The sequence below is a fragment of the Phyllostomus hastatus genome, unplaced genomic scaffold (assembly GCF_019186645.2).
Source record: "Phyllostomus hastatus isolate PE091 unplaced genomic scaffold, TTU_PhHast_1.1 phas_contig_210, whole genome shotgun sequence".
Classification (NCBI taxonomy): Eukaryota; Metazoa; Chordata; class Mammalia; order Chiroptera; family Phyllostomidae; genus Phyllostomus; species Phyllostomus hastatus.
In genome coordinates, this window is record NW_025333737.1 from 12,378,352 (window position 1) to 12,400,119 (window position 21,768).

Consider the following 21,768-nt stretch of genomic DNA (forward strand, 5'->3'; position numbering starts at 1 on the left):
TGGAGTACCCCATCGGACAATCAATTAACTGACAGAGTCAACATTCCCATTTCCTGAAACCAACCCCTCCATGTGCCCTTTTGTTCAGTCCAAAAGTCGGTCACTAAGTATTTATTCTCTTTGGAACGTGTCTCCTTCCTATCCTTTCCACCTTCACAGAAGTCACGCTAACGCAGAGGCCACTGCAAATACCACCTAAAAGATGATTAGTCCCCTTTCTCCATTTTTACTGCCATCCAGTATAACCTTCATCATGACACCAAGTCAATTTTCCTAAAGCACTGCTTTTATTCAAGTCTGTAATTAGCAGGAAGGATTTATAGTTTTAAAAAATAATAATCCCTAATGTCAGTGTAGAAGTGAGAAACAGACAAACCCCATACATGGCAGCTTGAAAAATGAATTGTTATAAACCTTCTGGGAGGACCTAAGAAAGCAACCAAATATGTATAAAATGACTCTTCTAAGAAATCTTAGTGCAGTATTACTTATATTAGCAGCAAACAGGAAGCAGCCTGAATTTCCAAAAATAACAGAATGCTTAAATAAGTTATGGAATATCCATCCAAAAGAAAAATTAGTGCTACCATTAAAATTCATGGTTACAGGGCTATTATAAACTTAAACCAAATTTAAAATAGCACATAAAACAGTATTTAAATATAACCACAATGTTGTTTAAATTTTAATTTTATAAATACACACAGAAAAAATATATACATAAACAAAATGTTACATCTTTCAGTGTTATGACCTTAAAACATGGTTTATTCCTCTCATTTTCTGTATATGTAAAATAGAATGTAGAGGGGAAAAAATAAACCTGGGCTTACTATTGCCTAAAATTTAAAAGCTAAACTTCTCAATTTAGCATTCAAATCTCCCATGTGACCCAGCCTGATAATGTTGCCCCCTAATTCCCTATATAAACCCCAAAGATCTAGTCACAATAGTGCACTTTCACAACACCCCTTTCTTCAGGCCTGTTTTCTGCCTTGGATTCCTAGCTCCCCACATCTCCAACTACCCAAGCCCGTCCGAGCCCCCAGCCTGTGTATCTGAAAACTGCTGTCCATGATGTCAGCTCATCTGTGAAGTCTGCCTGCGATTTTTCTCAGCCCAAATGTCCTCCTTTCTCCAAACCTCAGTGTTCTTTCTACCTAATTCACTTTGGTATTTTATCACATACTATCATAAATTACTATTTAACCATTTATGTATATATCTCTTAGTTCACCATTAAGAAAGACAGCTTGCCAAGGGCAGAGACTATTTTATGCTTATTTGGAATGTTATTTCTCTTTCCTATACTGAAAGTCTTTCTCAGTGCTAACACAGTACTAAATGTCTAACATCCAACACCATTCACTGAATAGAATTAACTTAGTTCAGATGACTTTCAAATAAAATGTGATTCTGCCACATTTACATAGATAAAAACAACTACTTGTTTTACCCCAAGATTCCAACTATTAAGGCGAGCTTCGATGTCGCTGTCATCCAAAGAAATAGCCGAATTTTTCAAATGAACTTCCTGAAATGCAAAAGAGATAAAGGAAGAAGGGATAAAGGAAAGAAGGGAGGAAATAAAAGAGAAAAGGAAGAAGGGAAAAACGGAGAGAGAAGAAAAAAAGGAGAGAGGGAAGAAGACGGATAAAATATGTCATTCAGAGTAATGAGAATTTTATGTGCTTCTTTGGTAATGCTATATTGCCCGCAGAAGAAAGGGCTACATTACAATTGAGCTAGTTAATTCTAAGTAATAGCTGTTTATTATATCTGCTTAGGGCTATGAGATGCCTTCACAATATATTCACACAGTAACTAGATTTCAAAAAAAAACCCATCAAAAGAATATTTTAAAAATTAATCCAGACTCTTCTCTTTAAGTTCTTTTACAAAAAAGTTTTAATTGTGGTATACCACAGTAGCTTTAAAGGGGAGCAGGGGGACACTTGAAAAGATGAATTATTTACTCTCATTAAAATTAGTTAACAGGAAAGTTTGTGCTGATGTCCAACAAGCTCTTTGTTCTTAAATTAATTCTCATTCATACACTGAATATAAAAAGAAACAAGCTTTGAATTCACATCACAAAAACACAATTATGGTGATTTTTTATTTTAAAAAAATTAAAATTCCATGTTTTTTCCACCTCCCATACAATTTATTAAATTACATATTTATCAAACCAGATTGAAATTCTAATTAACTGAGGACAGCCTAAGATCTGTGCCAGAAATGAACAATTATCTGAAACCTCTAAAAACTTAAAAAGGTAAATTAAAAACTTAAAAAGGTAAACCTGCGTGAAATAATGATATATATTCTATAGTACAGCCAAAAAACTTATTTTGAAATTAGATTTATTGGTACAGAATTTTCACGCTTTTAAAAAACCTCATTACTAACAAATAAATCTATTTGTCCATCAGATCATCTAACTGTTTGTTCAAATCATCTGAAGGGATGAAAAATATACTAACGTTCTTCATATTTTACTGAGTCTCCAAATTTCTACTGAACAAAATGTTGTTATATATTAAAATTCATTATTGCTTCTACTGTTGGTCCCCTTTTTGTTTTTATTTTTGTGAATAAGAACATCTTAAGAAAATGTACCTAGTTTGTTTATTCTGAGTAAATATAATGATTGATGATAAACCCACACATATTTAAAATGCACTTCCCTTTATATTAAAATATTTTTGAAAGTTCTAAACTATCACGGAAGAAAATGCAAGGAGTGATGTTTAGAGCAACATGTGCTAAAGCAGTCGTGCATCACTCACGATCCTGTAACTACAAGTCTTTCAACCCAAGGCAAGCCAGGGTCAAACCATCAAGACCTTAGTAGGCAAGCAAAGCCCTTTCCTCCACAAAGCCTCCTGGAATGCTCTTGGCACTGGTTCAAACCAAATCTCTGTTAAGTACTTAGATGCAAGAGACGTATTCATAGTTCAAGATATAAACAGTTCACTTCATCAGAAATGCAGTGTCCCCTATTTCACTAGAAATTAATCCCAATTTTTCAAGTTTATGACAACTGGGTATCTATTTTTATACATATAATGAATAAAAGAGAAAAGGAAAAATAATGGAAAAAAAAAACAAACCCAAAGCTTTCTGAAGTTATTCTTCAATGCACAAGAAAGGCAATAGACTGATTAATGTGATGCTTCCGAATCATCGAGAAAGCAGAAGGAACAACGTAGAATATACCAAGCATACCATCTCTTTGACACCAAGATGGTCACTAAAACTTTCAAACTTTATTCATTCTTTTTAAGTGTTCATTGGGACTTTGACAATATGAAACTAAAAATTTGTAGAGTTATTTTTAAAGCAACAAACAAACAAAAGTAGAATCTGATCTTACACAACTCTTTGGGGTAATATTTCGTCCTTCTTCTCTGTAGGTTGGACTCACGGAATGTGATCTTGTTTGGAGCTTCACAGTGTACTGTTCCCTGCTAACAGACCAAAACAATGACAATCAGAATTTGGGGTATTGGAGGACATGGGTTTTCAAATTTAGAATTACCAATTTATTAAGGGAAGAATGAGATGATTGATTATATTAACAATGACATTTTAATAGCAAAGAAAAAAAAACTAAAAAATAACAACTTGTAATTCTCACACTTTATTTTATTTAGATTGAACTAGAAATAAAACATCACCTAAATACCACATACATGTTTATAAATTTTATTTTTAAGTGAGACTATAATAAACTACATGTATTTAAATTTTTCTCCTCCTTTCCCCTTATTCTGAGTGTAGAAAAAGAAAAAAAGCAAAGTATATATTCTTAGAGAAAATAATTATTTTAAAAGGTTAGCAAGTTTTGTTGGATTCATGTTTCACATTAAGATGAAGCCTTAAAGTATAGAAAATAACAAAACTTTCATGTAGTTGAAAGTCTGAATTAATTTGAAACCTGTCAGAAATCACAGATAAATCAAAGTCTTCAACTTAAAAATGCACTATGTTAATTCAGGTAAATTGTGATAAGTACAACATGAGTAAGAAAACAGTTTAAACTTCCAAATGAACTTGAATACAAAGACTTCTCCAATATAAAATACAATATAAAAACACCATTCTCAATATTCTACTTAGCCTAGAGTCTCTCAAATACTTTTATTTATATTATTTCAATGAAAGTTCCATGATTACAAATATTTATTGTCTGAACAGCTGTTTTAATGTACATGAAATGGAAACTAAACATTATGTAATAAATTGAAGTCACTAACTTTCAACCACAAGCCATATCAGGATTTCCTTCACAAATAGTGAGCTATACTAAGTATTCCCAAAAGACGAAATAGTAATTCAAGATGACAAGATTACCGTAACAGACTTCCAGTGAAGATGTAGGCATAGGTAGATACACTTTGCCTCCTCACACAACCAAAAGGAGGACAACAACAAATTTAAAAACAAAAAATAACTAGAACTGCCAGCAAATCAAACTGTATGGATGTCCTACAACCAAGAAGTTAAAGAACAAACATTCATTCAGACTTGTAGGAGGGGTGGAGAGGACACACAGCAAGACAACCACTGGAGAACTAGATGGCCGAAGTGGCGGCTGGAGGACCAGGCGGTCCCATATTTATGTGCAGATAAACTGGGAGGAAGAACTAAGGGGCGAGACAGACCCCACGACCCTGGGTTCCAGTGCAGGAAAATGAAGCCCTAAAACCTATGGCTGTAAAAATCCGTGGGGGTTGCAGGAGCAAGAGAAACTCCCAGACTCACTGGAGAGTCACTAGAGAGACCTACAGGGTCATAGAATGTACAAAACCTACCCACCCAGGAATCAGCACCAGATGGGCCCAATTTGCTTGTGGGTAGTGAGGTAAGTGACTGAAAGCCACCCAAGAGCTGAGCAAGCAGCACTGCTCCCTCTCTGACCCCTCTCCCATATACAGTGCCACAACACAGCAACCTGGGTTGCCCCGCCCTGGAGAATACCTAAGGTTCTACCCCTTATAACATAACAGGCTCCCGAGACAAAAAAAAAAGGCCCAAATGAAAGAATAGATCAAAGCTCCAAAAATACAATGAAGCAATGAAGAGATAGACAACCTATCAGATGCAGAGTTCAAAACACTGGTAATCAGGATGCTCACAGAAATGACTGAGTATGGTCACAAAATAGAGGAAGAAGTGAAGGCTATGCAAAGTGAAACAAAGAAAAATATACAGGGAACCAACAGTGATAGGAAGGAAACCAGGACTCAAATCAATGATTTGAAGCAGAAGGAAGAAATAAACATTCAACCAGAACAGAATGAAGAAAGAATTCAAAAAAATGAAGAAAGGCTTAGGAACCTCCGGACAACTTTAAATGTTCCAAAATCCAAATCATACAGGTGCCAGAGGAGAAAAGGAAGAGTAAGAAACTGAAAAGTTATTTGAAAAAAATAATGAAGGAGAACTTCCCAATCTGGCAAAGGAAATAGAATTTCAGGAAGTCCAGGAAGTTCCAAAAGTCCCAAAGAAGTTGAACTCAAAGAGATACACACCAAGTCACATCATAATTACATTACCTGAGATTAAAGATAAGGAGAGAATCTTAAAAGCGGCAAAAGAAAATGAGAGTTACCAACAATGGAGTTCCCGTAAGACTACCAGCTGATTTCTCAAAAGAGGCCTTACAGGCAAGAAGGGGCTGGAAAGAAGTATTCAAAGTCACAAAAGGCAAGGACCTACAGCCAAGATTACTCTATCCCACAAAGCTATCATTTAGAATGGAAGGACAGATAAAGATCTTCCCAGATAAGATCAAGTTAAAGGAGTTCATCATCGCCAACCTCTTATTATATGAAATGTTAAAGGGACTTATCTAAGGAAAAGAATAAGATCAAAACTATGAACAGTAAAATGACAACAAACTCACAACTATCAACAAGTAAAACTAAAAAAAACAAACAAACAAAAAAAACAACTAAGTAAACAACTAGAACAGGAACAGAATCACAGAAATGGAAATTACATGGAGGGTTATCAGTGGGAAGGGGGAGAGGAGAGAACAGGGGAAAAGGTACAGGGAATGAGAAGCATAAGCAGTAAGTACAAAATAGATGGGGAGGTTAAGAATAGTATGGGGAATGGAGAGGCCAAAGAACTTATATGTATGACCCATGGACATGAACTAAGGGGGTAGGTAGTGCTGGTGGCAAGGAGCAGGGTAAAAGGGAATAAAGGGGAGAAAAAATGGGACAGCTGTAATAACATAATCAATAAAATATATTTTTTAAAAAAGTTATTGTTACAGGGTGCAGCCAAGAGGGGGGACCCCAAATGGGCATTAAAAAGGGGGTCCAGAACTTAAGGTGTCCAGGAGATTTTAAGATGTCTCCACCACCCCCCCCCCCCGGGTGTGGGTTGGGGGAAGGGACAAATGGAGCAGGGCCATTGAGAGCTGTTTTGCATAGCAACAGCCTTGCAGCTACCCTCTGGCGTGGTCATTTAACATATCTATAGCCTTTGGCTGGTTGTATAGATATGTTAAATAGCTGTGATCATCTCTGAGCCAGGGGAATGGAAGTAACTTCCCCACCAAGACGTGACTGGGGGCAGATCCCCCAAGCTACAGCGCCTGCGTGGGAGCTCGGAGACGATTGGCTCCAGGACATGGGGCCACACCTGCCCAGACTCAAGATGGCAGCCCAGTAAAGCTGGAAGGATACGAGTTCCGGCATGTGAAGCCGAGTGTGGGAGGAGTCGGAAATGAGGCTGCAGAGGAAGATTGGCCGCGGGGGATTTAAAACCCAGGCTTGGTGGCCATCAGAAAAAGAGAACCACGCAGCTTTGGCAGAGTGAGGACTCTCCCTTCCCGCAGCCATAGAAAAGAGAACCACGCGGCTTTGACGGAGTGGAGACTCCTGCATCCGAGAGAGAACCATGCTGCTTTGAGAAGGAGAGCCATGTGCAGCCCTGAGGAGGTGAACCATGCACAGCCCTGAGAGAAGAGAGAACCATGCAGCTTTAGCAGAATAGGGAGGACCTCAGCCATTGAGGGAGAGAACCGTGGTGCTTTAGGAAGGAGAACCATGCTGCCCTGAGAAGGAGAGCCATGCGCAGCCCTGAGGAAGAGAGAACCATGCGGCTTTGACGGAGTGGAGACTCCTGCATCCCAGAGAGAACCATGCTGCTTGAGGAGGGAGAACTATGCGTCTTTAGCAGAGTGGAGACTCCTGCATCCCAGAGAGAGAGAACCACGCGGCTTTGTCAGAGTGAGGACTCTCCCTTCCCGCAGCCATAGAAAAGAGAACCACGCGGCTTTGACGGAGTGGAGACTCCTGCATCCGAGAGAGAACCATGCTGCTTCAGGAAGGAGAGCCATGCGCGGCCCTGAGAAGGAGAGAACCACGCGGCCTGGACAGAGTGGGGACTCTCCCCTTCCCACAGCCCTGAGAGGGAGAACCACGTGCCTGTGCCAGAGTGGGGACCCCCGCAGCTTTAGAAGGGGGAACCACCACCTGGTTTCAGCAGAGATCCCGCGACTCAGAGGAGGGTGCCGGGAACCCAGGGAGGTCTCCCAGTCGAGATGGAGGACTAACTGGGAAGAACCAGAGGACTGCCTGAGCCATGGACTTCTATTTCCTTTCCTGAGATACAGTACTCTGGACTGGGCAAAGGGGGAAGGAAGGAAGGACTGCGTGTTTGTGGGTGTTTTTAGGGACTTTAGGATTTTTGATAAAGACATTAGGTCACTACTTTAAGTTTGTATACCATTAAATAAACATTTCCTTTCCTTTTCACAAATCTCTGGCATTGAGAGACGTCTTTCCTAAGGCGGCAGGCATAACGGACCTGGGGGCCTTTTAAATAATAGTATATTGTCTCAGGCCCCCCTTGTGTGTTCTGTAACATTATAATAAATGTAAAATCAACACCAAAAAAAGACAAGATTACAATGAATGTGTTTTTTGGTAGTCATTAATAGAATTGCATTCCTTAGGCTAATTACTAAACAATTTAGAATGTTTAAAAAAGCTATTTTTAAAAAAGCTATTGATTTCTTGTATACCCCTATTCAATAACCCAGATAGCCAAATACTTAAAAACAAATTAGAAAAGTAGATAAAGTAATAAATTGAGAATAATCTCATCAGCCAATGTGCTAAAGCTGCTAGAAGCATTTAAAACTCAGTATGTGGGAAGAGGCAACCTGATATATCATACTAAGCAGTATGATATATCATACTAAGCAGAAGAATATTCTTCTTTAAGAATAGATTCAATAATCATAAAAAGAGTTATCCTTTGAAATTGAAAAAAATCCTTAAAAATTAAAAGTAATTCTTCTCACAGAAAATATTAATACAAAAGAGGACTGAAACATTTCTCAGTTTATTACACAGGTGCATACATAACACAACACACCCTTTAACTCACTTGTAGCTGTTCTCTGTACCAATGTACCTCTTTCCCTTCACAGTAAGTTTCAAAATAAGTTACTGGGTCCATGCCCTAACTTGCCATATAGTCTCCAATCAACTATAATCCAATTTCCACTCATTCTGAAAGTGCTGTAAGTCAAGTCATCAATGATCTCCTAGTTGCTCAAGCAAATGAGCCATCATCTGTCCCTACTCTCCCAAGTTCACGTCAGCAAAACATTAGGACAGTGTTCTAAAGATGCCACATTCATTGGCTCTGTAGAACTATTCTTCTGTTTCTTTTCTTGAGAAAGCTCCTTCACAGGAACCTTCACTAACTTGTCTTTCTCTGCCCATCCCATACATGCTAAAATCCCAGGGTTCTGTGTCTAATCTTATTTATTTCCCTTTTCCATGATTTCCCTAGACAATTCAATATACTCTTATTTTTTCAAATAATAAGAAGCTTTGCTTATCAAATCTACATCTCCAGCCCAAATTACTTTCTTGACCTCCATCCCCATTACAAATACAAGTTGAATAACCCTACCTCCAATTCAACATGTCCAAAAATAAATTCATTACATTGCCCCTATAACATGCTCCAGTGCAGGCTGAGTAAAGCAGAGGCACTGCTGAAGCCAGCTTTGGGTGAAGGCAGTTGAATCAACGAAAGATTGTCAGTATTATTGCTAAAATCTGGCTGGCACAAGAAAGACCATCAGGCATACAGGTTTCATTTCTTGCCCTTGAGACTGTCTCCAGCAGATAACATAATTAACTGAAACTCTAAGTAGGTACTAAGACAGCTCCAAATCACAGTGATGGGGCTGGAGGTCAAGGTGAACAGTGAGACAGAAGCTAGAAGGCAAAGCTCAACCCTATAAGTCTTTTTATGAAGGATCACAGGTGCTGCCTGTCACCCAGACTAGCAAGTCATGGAGCCCCATAAAGACAGCCTACAATTAGTACAGGGGACATGATTACAGTGAGTTCATGATTGTGGTACGTGTGCCAGTTAGAAAAGAGACTGTGGCTTGATGAACCTCAGGGTGCTGAAACTAACACGGAAAGAAAAGCTTCATCACATTATAAGATGCCCTGCCAGGAAAGAGCCTGTTTACTCCTCTTAAGGAGTAAAACTAAATGTATAGGAAACACAAATTTTTCCCATTCACTTTTTTTCCTAATGCTAAAATATTTCAACAGGAATCCAGAAATGTGCTCTCAGTTGATTCCAAACACCAAAGAAACACTGACTTGTCCCTACAAAGAAATAAGCAATGACATGTAAGATTTAAAAGCCTAAAGAAAGACCAATCAAATGTCCTCCTGCAAAAGAAACTTAATACATTTTTTAAAGGGAGAAACTTCTAAAACATATTTTTTCATTTGTGCTCTTAATGTGATTCAAGTGAACATTTCAGAGGTAAAAAAAAGGAAATGAACAACCTGTGATCATAAAAATGTGCTTATAAATGCAAAGCATTACCAAATTTTAAAACCAAATGGAAGAGAAAAACTGATTAAATATAGCACAAAATCAAAGCAGTGAATTAGGGAACTAGTTCAAGAAATATTCTAAGAGCACACAGGAAAAAATAAAGAGATGAATATAGTAAATGAAAATGCAAGAGATAAAGATTTAAAATCTCCAACATTGAAATAATATGAATTCCGGAAGGAGTAAATAAAACAGAAACTTGAGAAATAAGAATTAAAAATATAGTAGTGACAATAGAAGTTAAAACTGCATCAGAAAAGAGCCTAAGAGAGTAACTTATGGACCCCCTTCAGCTAGAACAAAAGTGCAACGCCATGAAAAGGATGGAAATTGAAGGTCTGCCAGGCTCGGGTTCCAGACACAAGTGGACATAACAGGGAAATGTGACTCTGGAGAGAAGCAGGAGGGACTCAAAGTCCCTCAAAGTAGAGGAATAGAGTCAAACTCACTGGAGGCAGGAATGGAGCTCCCTGCTCTGGAGAGGAAGCTGAAAACCAGTGCGGGTGATAATTTCTGAAAGCTTTGGCTTATGAGAAGATAATGGGCCACAGAAAGGCAAAGAACACAAACACAGTCTCCTGTGCATGGGGCACAGAATTCAAAACAAAAACAAGTATGAGTCCCCAAATTCCTACAAATGAGAAGCAGACTGAGGAAACTACTCGGCTTAAAACAAGTCATTTCTTAATGGTAAAAGAAAGGTAATTCAGAGGGAAAAACCCAGAGCCATGCAGAGCACTCCCAGGAAGCCTCACTGCGCCCTAATCAAGAAACAGGCGCCAGATTGGATGCCTGGCTACATTTCAGAATTGTCAGTGCCAAGTGTCTCCCATTTTCAGTTTTTTTAGTGGAAGTTCTCCAGTCCCTCTCTCACCACTGTACTGGCTATGTGGGTGGACTGGGGAGGGGGGTGGGGGGTGGGGATAACTCACTCCTTTAGTCTGCAGTTGTTCAGACTGGAAGAAGTCACACCAAAGAAGCCTCTGCTACCCCTGGATATGACTTTCACTGTTTGTTGAGATATAGTTTATTTATAAGATCTACCCATTTAAAATGTAGAGTTTGATGAGTTTTGACAAATGTATAAACCGGCATAACCATCAAAATAAAGAGGCAGATTCTTTCTACCACACCCAAAAGTTCTCTTGAGCTCCTTTGGTATATCAGTCTGCTCCTTTCTGCAAATCCAGGCATCCTGATTTTGTAGAATCTCAAATACATGAAATCAAAGAGTATGTATTTTTGTCTGGCTTGTCTGAGGAAAATGTTTTTGAGATTCAGCCATGTTGTTGCATGTATCAAAAGTTCACTTCATTTTATTGCTTGCTATATTCCATTATATGAATGAACCATAATTTGCTTTTTTATTCATGTGCTGATGGACATTTAGATTGGCTCCACATTTGGGCTATTATGAATAAAGCTTCCATGAACGTTCATGTGTGGACATGCATTTTCATTTCTGTTGACTGAACACACCTAGCAATAGAATTGTGGGGTCATATGGTAAGTTATCTTAAACTTTGTAAGAAATTGGCAAACCATGTTCCAGAATGGTCACATCATTTTCTATTTCCATCAACATTGCAGGAGGCTTCCAATTTCATTATGTCGTAACCCTACTGGTCCTCTCAGTCTTTAGCTGTTTTAGTGGGTATGTAGTAGTATCACATGATACTCTGAAAGTTGCATTTCCCTAATAACGAATGATGTTGACCATCTTTTCATGTGTGTATATTAGCCTTTTATGTATTTTCTTTTGTGAAGTGCCCGTAAAATCTTCTGCACATTGAATTTGTTATCTACCTTTTCTTGACATTTTAAGAGTTCTTCACATATTCTAGACACAAGTCATTTTCTCCCCTTCTGTGCCTGGCTAGGTAATTTTCCAAATGGTGTGTCTTTCAAAACAAAGTTTCAACTTTGATAGTTCAGTTTATAGTGTTTTTCTTCATTTGTTAGATCCTGTTTTAGAAATCTTTGCCTACCCCAAGGTCACAAAGATTTTTCTGTTTTCTTCTAGAAGTTTTATAGGTCTTAGCTCTTTTATTTAGGTCTATAACCCACTTCATTTTTTCTCATGTGGATATCCAGTTTTTCCAACATAATTCCATAAAAAGACCCGGCTTTCATCATTTAATTCTTTGTGAAAAATCAACCATACACGTATGTGGAGACTTATTGTTCGAATCCCTATTCTGTTTCATGGTTCCACCTACCCCGCCACCAACACTGCTGTCTGTTACCACAGCAGTAATTCTCCAAGTCAGGAATGTTAAGAACTCTCTCTTTTTGTTAGTTGCTTTGTTTTTTCATGGATAACTTCAATCAGACTGAGGAAGCTCCTTTCTATCTCTAATCTGTTGAGAGTTTTTATCATAGATGGATGTTGTATTTTGTTCAGTGTTTTTCTGCATCTATTGAGATGATCACATGACTTATTTATGTAACGAAATAAATTCTCAAGTGCCCACCAACTTCTTATTCCTGGGATAAGTCCATCATTCATGATATAATATGCTTTTTATATTTTTCTGGATACAGTGTGCTAATTACAAATTTTTAAATCTATGTATATAAGAAAATACTGGTACATAGTGTTATGTTCTTATAGTGTCTTTGTCTTTTCATGGAAACAAAAATGTGGACTTAAAGAGAGTTAGGAAGCATTCCCTCTTTTTCTATTCTTGGAAAAATATCATGTAGGATGTTAAAATTTTCTTCCATAAAAGCCTGATAGAATTTACCAAGAAAGTCATCTGAGCTTAGACATTTGTGAGGTGGTTAATTACAAATTAAATTTCACTGATAGAGATACAGCCACTTAGATTTCCCATTTTTTTCTTGAGTCAATATTGATTTTTGTGTCTTTCAAGAATTATGTCCATTTTATCAAATTTTTCACTGGCATAAAGTCATTTATAATATTTTCTCATATTGTTAATGTCTGTAGAATCTGTATGTAGCCTACTCTTTCTTTCATTCCTGATATTGCTAATTTGGGTTTTCTTTCTCTTATTTTTAGTTGTGGAAAACTACACCTAACATAAACTTTACTGTCTTAACCATTTTTAATATACAGTTCAGTGGTTGTTAAGTGCATTCACATTGTTGTATAACCATCACCACCACCCACCTCCAGGACTTTTCCATCTTCCCAAACTGAAATGCTGTACCCTTTGACAATGAGCTCCCCACCCCTGGCAACCACCATTCTATGAATTTGAGTACTCTAGGTACCCCACATAAGTGGAGTATACAGTATTTGTCTTTTTGTGACTGGCTTAGTTCCCTTAGAATAATATCTTCAAGGTTCATCCATGTTGTAATGTGTCAGAGTTTCCTCCCTTTTTAAGGCTCAATAATATTCTGTTGTATATATATATACCACATTTTGCTTACCGATTCATCCACTGATTCATATTTGGGATAATTCCATCTTTTGGCTGTTGTGAATAATGATGTTATAAACATGGGTGTACACACATCTGTTCAAGTCTCTGTCCTCAGTTCATTTGGACACATACCCAGAAGTGGGATTGCTGGATCATATGGTGATTCTAACTTTTCTGAGAAGCTGCCATACTATTTTCCACAGCAGCTATGCCATTTTACATTCCCACCAACAGTGCACAAGGGCTCCAATTTCTCCACATCCTTGTCATCACTTATTTTGGTTTTTTTAAATAGTTGTAATCCTAATAAGTGGTATCTCACTATGGTTTTGATTTGCATTTACAGAATAATCAGTGATGCTCATTTAGCATCTTTTCATGTGCTTATAGGCCATTTGTACAATATATCTTCTTTGGAGAAATGTCTATTAAAGTCCGTTGTCTACTTTTCAGTTGGCTTGTTTGTTTTGTTGTTGAATTGTAGGATTCTTTATATGTTTTGGATATCAATCCTTTTTCAGATATATGATTTGCAAATATTTTCACTCATTCCATGGGTTGTCTTTTCACTCTGCTGATTGGGTCCTTCAATGAACAAGTTTTTAATTTTAATGTAGTCCAGTTTATCTATTTTTTCTTTTGTTGTCTGTGCTTTTGATATCATATCCAATAAATCACTGTCAAGTGCATTATCATAAAGCATTTCCCCTCTATTTCCAGGCTTTACACTTAAGATTTGTGTGTCTTGGTTTTTGCATATTATACATTGATTTTAAAAGTTTACCACAAAACAAAGAATGAACTACAGCTCCATATATTAACATGGGATAATCTGGAAACTATAAGAGAAAGAAGCAAGCATCCAAATAATACATATAGTATGATTCCACTTACATAAAGTGGTTTTTTTTAATGATAAACACAAAATACAGGACAATGGTTGGTCCTTTAGGAGAAGGGAAGTGGAGGCAATGGAGAAAGAACACCGAAGATCTGGAGTACTGTAATATGCTACACTTCCTGGCTGGGTTAAATGGAGAGGGACATTTATAACTGTTCTTTAAACTGTATCTGTGCATTTTCATACACATTTTACATGTGTGCCATGTTTTACAGGTGTAAAACATTTTAGAAGTAATACCACTGCTGCATTAGAAATGATAAAAAATTAAAATGAGGACTAACTTCAGATTTCATGTCTTGGCATTCATCTGAGCAGTAGGTAATACTGTTATATGCCATCTGCAGAATAGTCTTCTTAAGGTATTGCTAAATATGAATGAAAAATAAAAATAAATAACAAATAATAATGCAGACAAGTATCAAATAACACTGAAATTAAGAAAATGAAAGTACCTTTCAATGATCCACATGTACTTATTTTAATTTTTCAAAGGGAACTTTATTAGGAATAAAAAGAAAAACAATGCTAAATGAAAAAAATGAGAAGCTTGACAAAAAATAAATGACCAGAGATTCATAAATATTTAAGTCTTCATATTTTTCCCATTTTTTCCTTTAAAATAACACATTTGATTATTTAAAAACATTCAAAACACCTTTAAAGCCACATATTTAAATCAACATTTATTAATATATCTCTGGCTTAATAATATAACACTGAAAAAATATTTTATCCCTTTAAAATTAACTTTTATAATACACTTATAAGCTGTCATTCTCTTTTGTTTAGTAAAAGGACAATCAAAACTGTTCCATATTATGATCTCATTAAAAAAACTTGCTTGTGAAATTCAAAGGTGCTGCCATAAAATCCCACTCATTAAAAATACTTTTAAGCCCTGGCCATTGTGGCTCAGTGGATTGAGCACTGGCCTGAGACCCAAAGGGTCACTGGTTCCATTCCCAGTCAGGGCACATGCTTGGGTTGAGGGACAGGTCCCCACTAGGGGGCACGCAAGAGGCAACCACATGTTGACATTTCTCTCCCTCTCTTTCTCCCTCCCTTCTCCACTCTCTCTAAAAATAAGTAAATAAATACATCTTAAAAAATATTTTTAAAAGAAAAAGTGACTAAGTTTGTCAAAAATCTGACTCACTGGGGGGAAAAAAGGACAAAAAGAAATGCAAGAACATTATTTTCTAAGCTATTCCATCTCAGTTACAATGTGTTGCCATTTGGTCTTACCTTGGTAAACACCTAAGAATGTGTTTAATTAGTATTTAATGTTGAAAATTAATGAGTAGCTGAGTGGTTTTATGAATGTGTGAAAGGTATGTTTCATTGATACCCTAAGAAACAGTTTCCATTCCTCATTTATGTAGTAGTCTTATTTGTAGAGCTCAAGGTTAAGTGTCTACCCAACAAATGTTCACTGCACCAAAAATATCAATTTTCATACTAAGTGTTCTACCCAAACAAAATGATGAAAATTATTATTTTTCTGAAGATAAATGATGAATTTTCTTCTTTTTAAGACTTGGTAGATAGAGCTCCTCTGAAACCCGACCAAAAGAGGAGCAACTAGAAGTTGATCGTGGGTGACCATTATCAAAAAGGAAGACAATGGGCTGCATAAGCACAGAATAGAGGTCTCCCCTGGGGCAGAGGCAGTTTACGTACCCATCTCCTAGCCCCTACTCCCACTCCATTTCCCTGCCTCGTCAGCTGCCCTTCATCTAGGTCAGGTTTTGCAACAACCCAACAGAAGACCCAGGTTTAGAACTCCAAGTCTGTAAGGGAGCCACTAATCACCTATGGCTATTTAAATTAATTAAAATGTACGGAGGTCAAAGAGGATAAGGGGTTTGAATATATGGTGACAGAGGGAGACTTGACTTTGGTGAACACAATCCAATGTACAGATGATATATCATAGAATTGTGCACTTGAACCCTCTATAACTAATGTCACCCCAATAAATTTAATAAATTTAAAAATAATAAATAAAAAAATTAAGTTCCTCAGTCACACTAGCCACATTTCAAGTGCTGAAGAGTCACATGTGAATAGTGGCGACCATTTGGATGGCACAGCTATAGAACATTTCCACTACAGCAGAAAGTTCCATTGGACAGTGCTGCCATGTAATATGTTTTCTCAAACAACAGGGCTATTCTTAAATAAAATGAGTGTATTTTTAGTGCGTAATATTTAAGGACGTTTTACTATGTGTAATCCTAACCGTATTTACTTATGCCAATGAGCATAAAGAATCCCTAGGGAGGAAAGGTATCAATCAGCTTCCCCATACATTCACTCAACAACTTAGGAGCAGGAGCTATTTACAGTGTGTCATTTACATAAAAAAATGAAGGTTAACAAGGTAAAAGGAACCTATTTTAGTTTCTGAGTATCCAGACTAAAAATTTAAATCAATATTTTTAAAGTGAAAATTGTTTTCACACAAATCAATAGAATCACAGGAACATTTTCATTATACTTGGGCACCATCTGCTGGCCATGTTGTTAAACTGGGCAAAAATTGAAACACAAGAAATATTGGGAGACATTTTTAAAGCACAAACACAATCCCAGCTTTTTGCCACAATGCATTCCTGGAAAACCACATCATAAAGAGGCACCATGTAACCCATGGAAATATCTCATTAAAGTAAGATGCAAAAAGTACAGTCTTCTATAATCATTTAAAATAGGATAATTATTCTCCATGTCCTTTCTTATAGGCATGAACATGTGTATTGTTTAAAGAACACAACATAAATTTAAATATAAAAATTTAATTTATGTAAAGTTAACCTAAATATAACATGGTAAAAATAATAATTCTGTTTGCGCACTCCTAGAATTTTTAAGTAATCTGGATGGTAGTTCTTTATAAAATGGTATCTAAAGAAATCCAAACTAATGCCTTTTTTTCCATCAGTAAAGTTCTCTATAATAAGCTGAATTAATGTATTTCTTTTACTGCAAAGCAGTATTTAAAGGTTGGGGTTGATTCAACTTTACTCTTCTTCACCCTCTCCTAACTCATGTCTTAATCAAAGATTCAAGTAAAAATAATAAGTGGTATTAAATCATTCTTTTTCATCTTTCCTATCACAGAACCTAACTGCACTGTGATGACAAGGTACCAGACCACATCATACTTCACTAAAAAGTCTTAGAAATAATTACAAGCCATTAAAAAGAAACTTCAAAACATTTTTTCACAAAATTATAAGACAAAAATACAACTTATTATCTTGTGTTCTATCTTTGAGAAAACGTATGAAAAGAAAACATAGAGATGACATAAACTTAAGTCTAAATATGACTTAGACAGCTTCTAAAATATAATGCAGCAAAAATGCAAAAAAAAAATAGGCCATCCACACTGCCAATCTGTCTACCTGTCCTGGAAAAAGGAACTTGCTGCGCTGGCTAAATAAAGAGTCTTTCAAAGTCCCTTTTAAAACACAATTACCACTCTTTACTCTGAGGGTGTGCAGGATTCATACTTATAGTCAGAAACACTTTGTATAGTCATTAATGTACCTATTTTCCTCAGGAAAACAAAATGATTTTTAGTAACTCAAAATAATGAATCACCAATGGATTTCAAGATATCACCCTTTGGGGGGACTACATCATTACAGAAGCAAGGCAATGGTCAAACAACCTGACCGTGCAAGCCCCTGGGCGAACTATTAAAACAGCAATCACCACACCAGTGATGATGATGGTAGTAGCAACAGCTCACACTTTAACAGCTCTGTGTCAAAGACTCTATTTCTCCATTTTACAAACTAGGAAGCAAGAGTATAGAGAAATTAAGTAACTCGCCTGAGGACACGTGGTTGCCAAGTGTCAGAAGTGCATCTGAACAAAGGCAAACTGCCTCATTTCAGCTCAACCTAGAAATAACCAAGAACAAAGGCACAGTTGCCAGGGATGCTCAGGTGGGGGCAAAGATGGGTTGGAGTGAAATTTCCCTATTTTGCAGACCCAGATGGGGTGTGAAATCATAAAGACCTGGATCCACCCCTGGGAAAGTTGCTTGATCTTACTGAAGCTGCTAGCTCACCTATGGGTGCAAAGAGCAATCATGTCAGCCTCACACAGCTGCAGAAAAGACAGAGGCAGATAGCTTACAAAGACTTCTGGTATCTAGCCTCCATAGGTGCTCCATCAATGGTACAACTTGTGCCACTTGGTTTCTGTTTTAACAAATTAGAAATTCAAGTGGAATACATAAAGATTTAGATTATTTATTGGAAAAAGTTTCATTCTTATATTTAAGACTGTATATTTGTTATATATAGTAAATTTATATATGTACATCACTAATGTTAATGATGCATATGCCCAAAAATAAGATGGTATTTTGGAGGGCAAATTGACTGTAGCAATCAAAAAATAAGTGTGATTATTAAAAATAACATAGACACATGTACAAAAAGTTTTTAACTTTCCTCCCAAGCTAGCCTCACTCCCTATAGGTAAAACATTTTGTATATGGCATCCAGAAATACTCCACACACATGCACATATATGTACACAAATGTATGCACATATCCTCTTTAAATTATATATGCACACACAAAATGGAAGCTTACTATACTTTTAAGTAATTCTCTTTAACTTTATATATCTTAGAGATCCATAGATTTCTGTACCATTACACAAGATATTGAACTTACTAATAATCCCACTAACAGCTCATCCATTGAATTTGGTAAGGCACCTAGCTATTGAAAGAGCAATTCCTTTTCTGGGAATCAACAAGGGCCCAAACGCATGCATGGGTATAATGGTATATGTAACAGGATGTCGACATTCTATAGAGGCACTCTTTGTAACAACAAAGAATTAAAAGCCACAAACACAGGTTAAATTACAGTAAATCCACACTCTGGGCTGTTATCTGCAGTGAAAAAGATGAAACAGGCTACACGACACAGGCTTAAGACACAGTGAAGTGATAACACAGCACGTCTCAGAGCAGTTCACATAGTATAAGTCAATGTGTAAGTTTGTAATTACACGTGTGGGAGCATGGGTATGTGTCTGCTGTGGAGTGAAGCAGCCAAATTGTGGATGGCCATTACCGCTCGCGAGGAAAGTGGCATGAGGAGGGCACAGAAAGCAGGACTTCCATTTTTTTACTCTACATATCTCTACAAGGTTTTTATGACAAGCATGTACTGCATATAGATTACATACTTTTCTAAAATAAGGATGATAACTGTTAATCGTCTATTGCTGCATAGCAAATTAGCACAAACTGAGCAGCTTTAAACAACATATGTATTTTCTCAGAGTTTCTGCAGGTCAGAAGTGCAGGCACAGCTGGGCTGGGCCTCTGCACTCAGGGTCTGACTGCAGTGGGGCTCTCATCTAGAGGCTCAACCAGGGGAGGACCCGCTATCCCCACTCTGTGGTCATCAGCAGCCTCCCTTCCCTTAAGGCCACAGAATTCATAGCAGCTCACTTCTTCAAAGACAGCAAGACCTGACAAGCAGTCTGCTAGCAGGAGAGTCTCATGTATTATAATATAATCACGGAAGTGCCAGCCTATCACCACTGCCATACTCTCTTAGAACCACATCACAGGTCCTGCCCACACTCAAGGGGAAGGGACTGTATAAGATTGTGAACACCCAGAGGAGGGGTCATGGGGCCACCTGAGAGTCCACCTACTATGAAGACAATGACAATGGTCTTTACTGGATCTCAAAGGCAGGCACCTTAAAGATGACCAGGAAGCAATGTACATGGACATAGCTCATGGTCGTGGAACTAAATGGAATCAGCCAACCTCTACCAGACAAGATCTAAGTCTGTGGTCTCACAGCAACAATTTACATTTTAAAAAACCATGCTCCAAACTCAATATAACTAAAATATTTCATTGTGAAGAAAATAAGCAGATCTTTGACATACAAAAATAATAACAGATCTCATAAAATAGCAATACAATTTGGAAAGTGATTTTTCCAAAAGAAAACATGGCTAATGACATGACCTTCAAACAAGAACTGTGAAAAAGGAAAGAAAGCAAAGAATAAAACCAGGATGAACCTAGCCAAGTGCTGAAGCTGTGTGATGTGAAACACTGAGTTTACTAGTGTGTAATGCATATTTGGTGGAAAGAAGAAAGCACAATAATAAGCCTGATAGGATAAAACCTCGTAATACTTCTAAGGTGTTTAGAACCAGGCTACATACCGCATCCTACAGGAAGGATAAAGGTAAAGGAAAGGTGCCATCTCTACTGAATAGGGTATCCTAACAAAGAGGCTTCAAAAGGACTCTGCATCTTTAATAATATAAAAAGGCTAGGACACAAACAGCATAATCTAAAATGCCATTAGAAATACTTCACATACAAAAAGGTCTAAGTAAAGCAGGATTTTATAAAGTGATCAAAAAAGAAACACTAAGGGGGAAAATCTTTTAAGATTAAAGAGGTTTTTCAAAGGACAAGTTGAAGTGGTTGTAAAATTTATGAGGCAGCCTTAAACTTCAGTTCTAAGTAACAATAAATTATTCACTATAAAAATATACATGTGTCAAATATTATAAGCCTCTTAAACTTTTTAAAAACAATTTCTTGCAGAACTGATTAGATGTATTAGGTCGATACTAGCAGATACTTTTTCATTAGCACAGTATGACCGCTCGGGAAAGGAGCGACCTTTGAACAGAAATAGGAAGACAGACCATCATTAGGCCTCAGCACTTCTGATCTGAACTCACATGTTGTGTACGTGGCCTCAAAACCAATTTCATTGCCCATACCTAAACTAAACGTTAGTGTTAATTTCGAAATGCCTTCATGTAAATACAATTTCAAATATCTGTTAATTAATTAAAATGTTTAAATAAATCAAATTAAATTAATTGAGAAATATATAAGAAAAGACACACTGGGTTGTTTTGCTTTTGCCGCCCTAACTGGCCTTTGGCCTTACTTACATTCTAATGCTTGACCGGAAAGATATGTAAGTGTGTCTTTTCCAGCTCCTTCATTGTCTCTCTATTCCTCGCACTGTGTGAAGGGCATCTCTGTATCTTACAACCATACTTCTCTTAATCTCTTCTAAATTTGGTCTTACCCTCAACTTTTTCTAAGTTGTTTTTAATCTCTGTGTGCCATTCTCTCTGCCACAATATACCTATCTCAAAGTGTTTTTGTACAGATTAAATTAAATTTATGTGGCAGTGCCTAACACCATCTGACCTTCAAGAACTCATGCACTCACCAAACATAAATGCTTATGAAGTTCCTAACAGTTTCCTGCCCAGTGTTAAGCACTAGAAATATAGTGTAAACAGGAAAATCACAGTTCTTGCCTCATGAAATTTACAATCTAGCAAAAAGGACAGGAATGGAACCTCTGCACATGTGATGAGCGCAACAAAGAACACAGAGTACTTTGGCAAACATAAAAGGCACCTAAACAGACCTGGGATGTCAGGGAGGGCTTATATGAAGTTAGAAGATCTGCAGAATGACTAGGACCAGAGGGTTGCCTGCTTTGCCCATTAATTACTTATATA

At 37.1% G+C, this 21,768-nt stretch overlaps 1 protein-coding gene across 1 annotated transcript in view; it reads right to left on the reverse strand.

Moving 5' to 3' along the window:
• Positions 1-21,768, reverse strand: part of CEP112 (centrosomal protein 112) — a 327,830-nt gene that overhangs the window by 291,794 nt on the left and 14,268 nt on the right. The window contains exons 5-6 of the mRNA XM_045836669.1: positions 3,380-3,473; positions 1,457-1,534 (exon numbers count right to left, since the gene is read on the reverse strand). Of these exons, the coding sequence (XP_045692625.1) occupies positions 1,457-1,534; positions 3,380-3,473 (172 nt within the window). The remainder of the gene's footprint in view (positions 1-1,456; positions 1,535-3,379; positions 3,474-21,768) is intronic.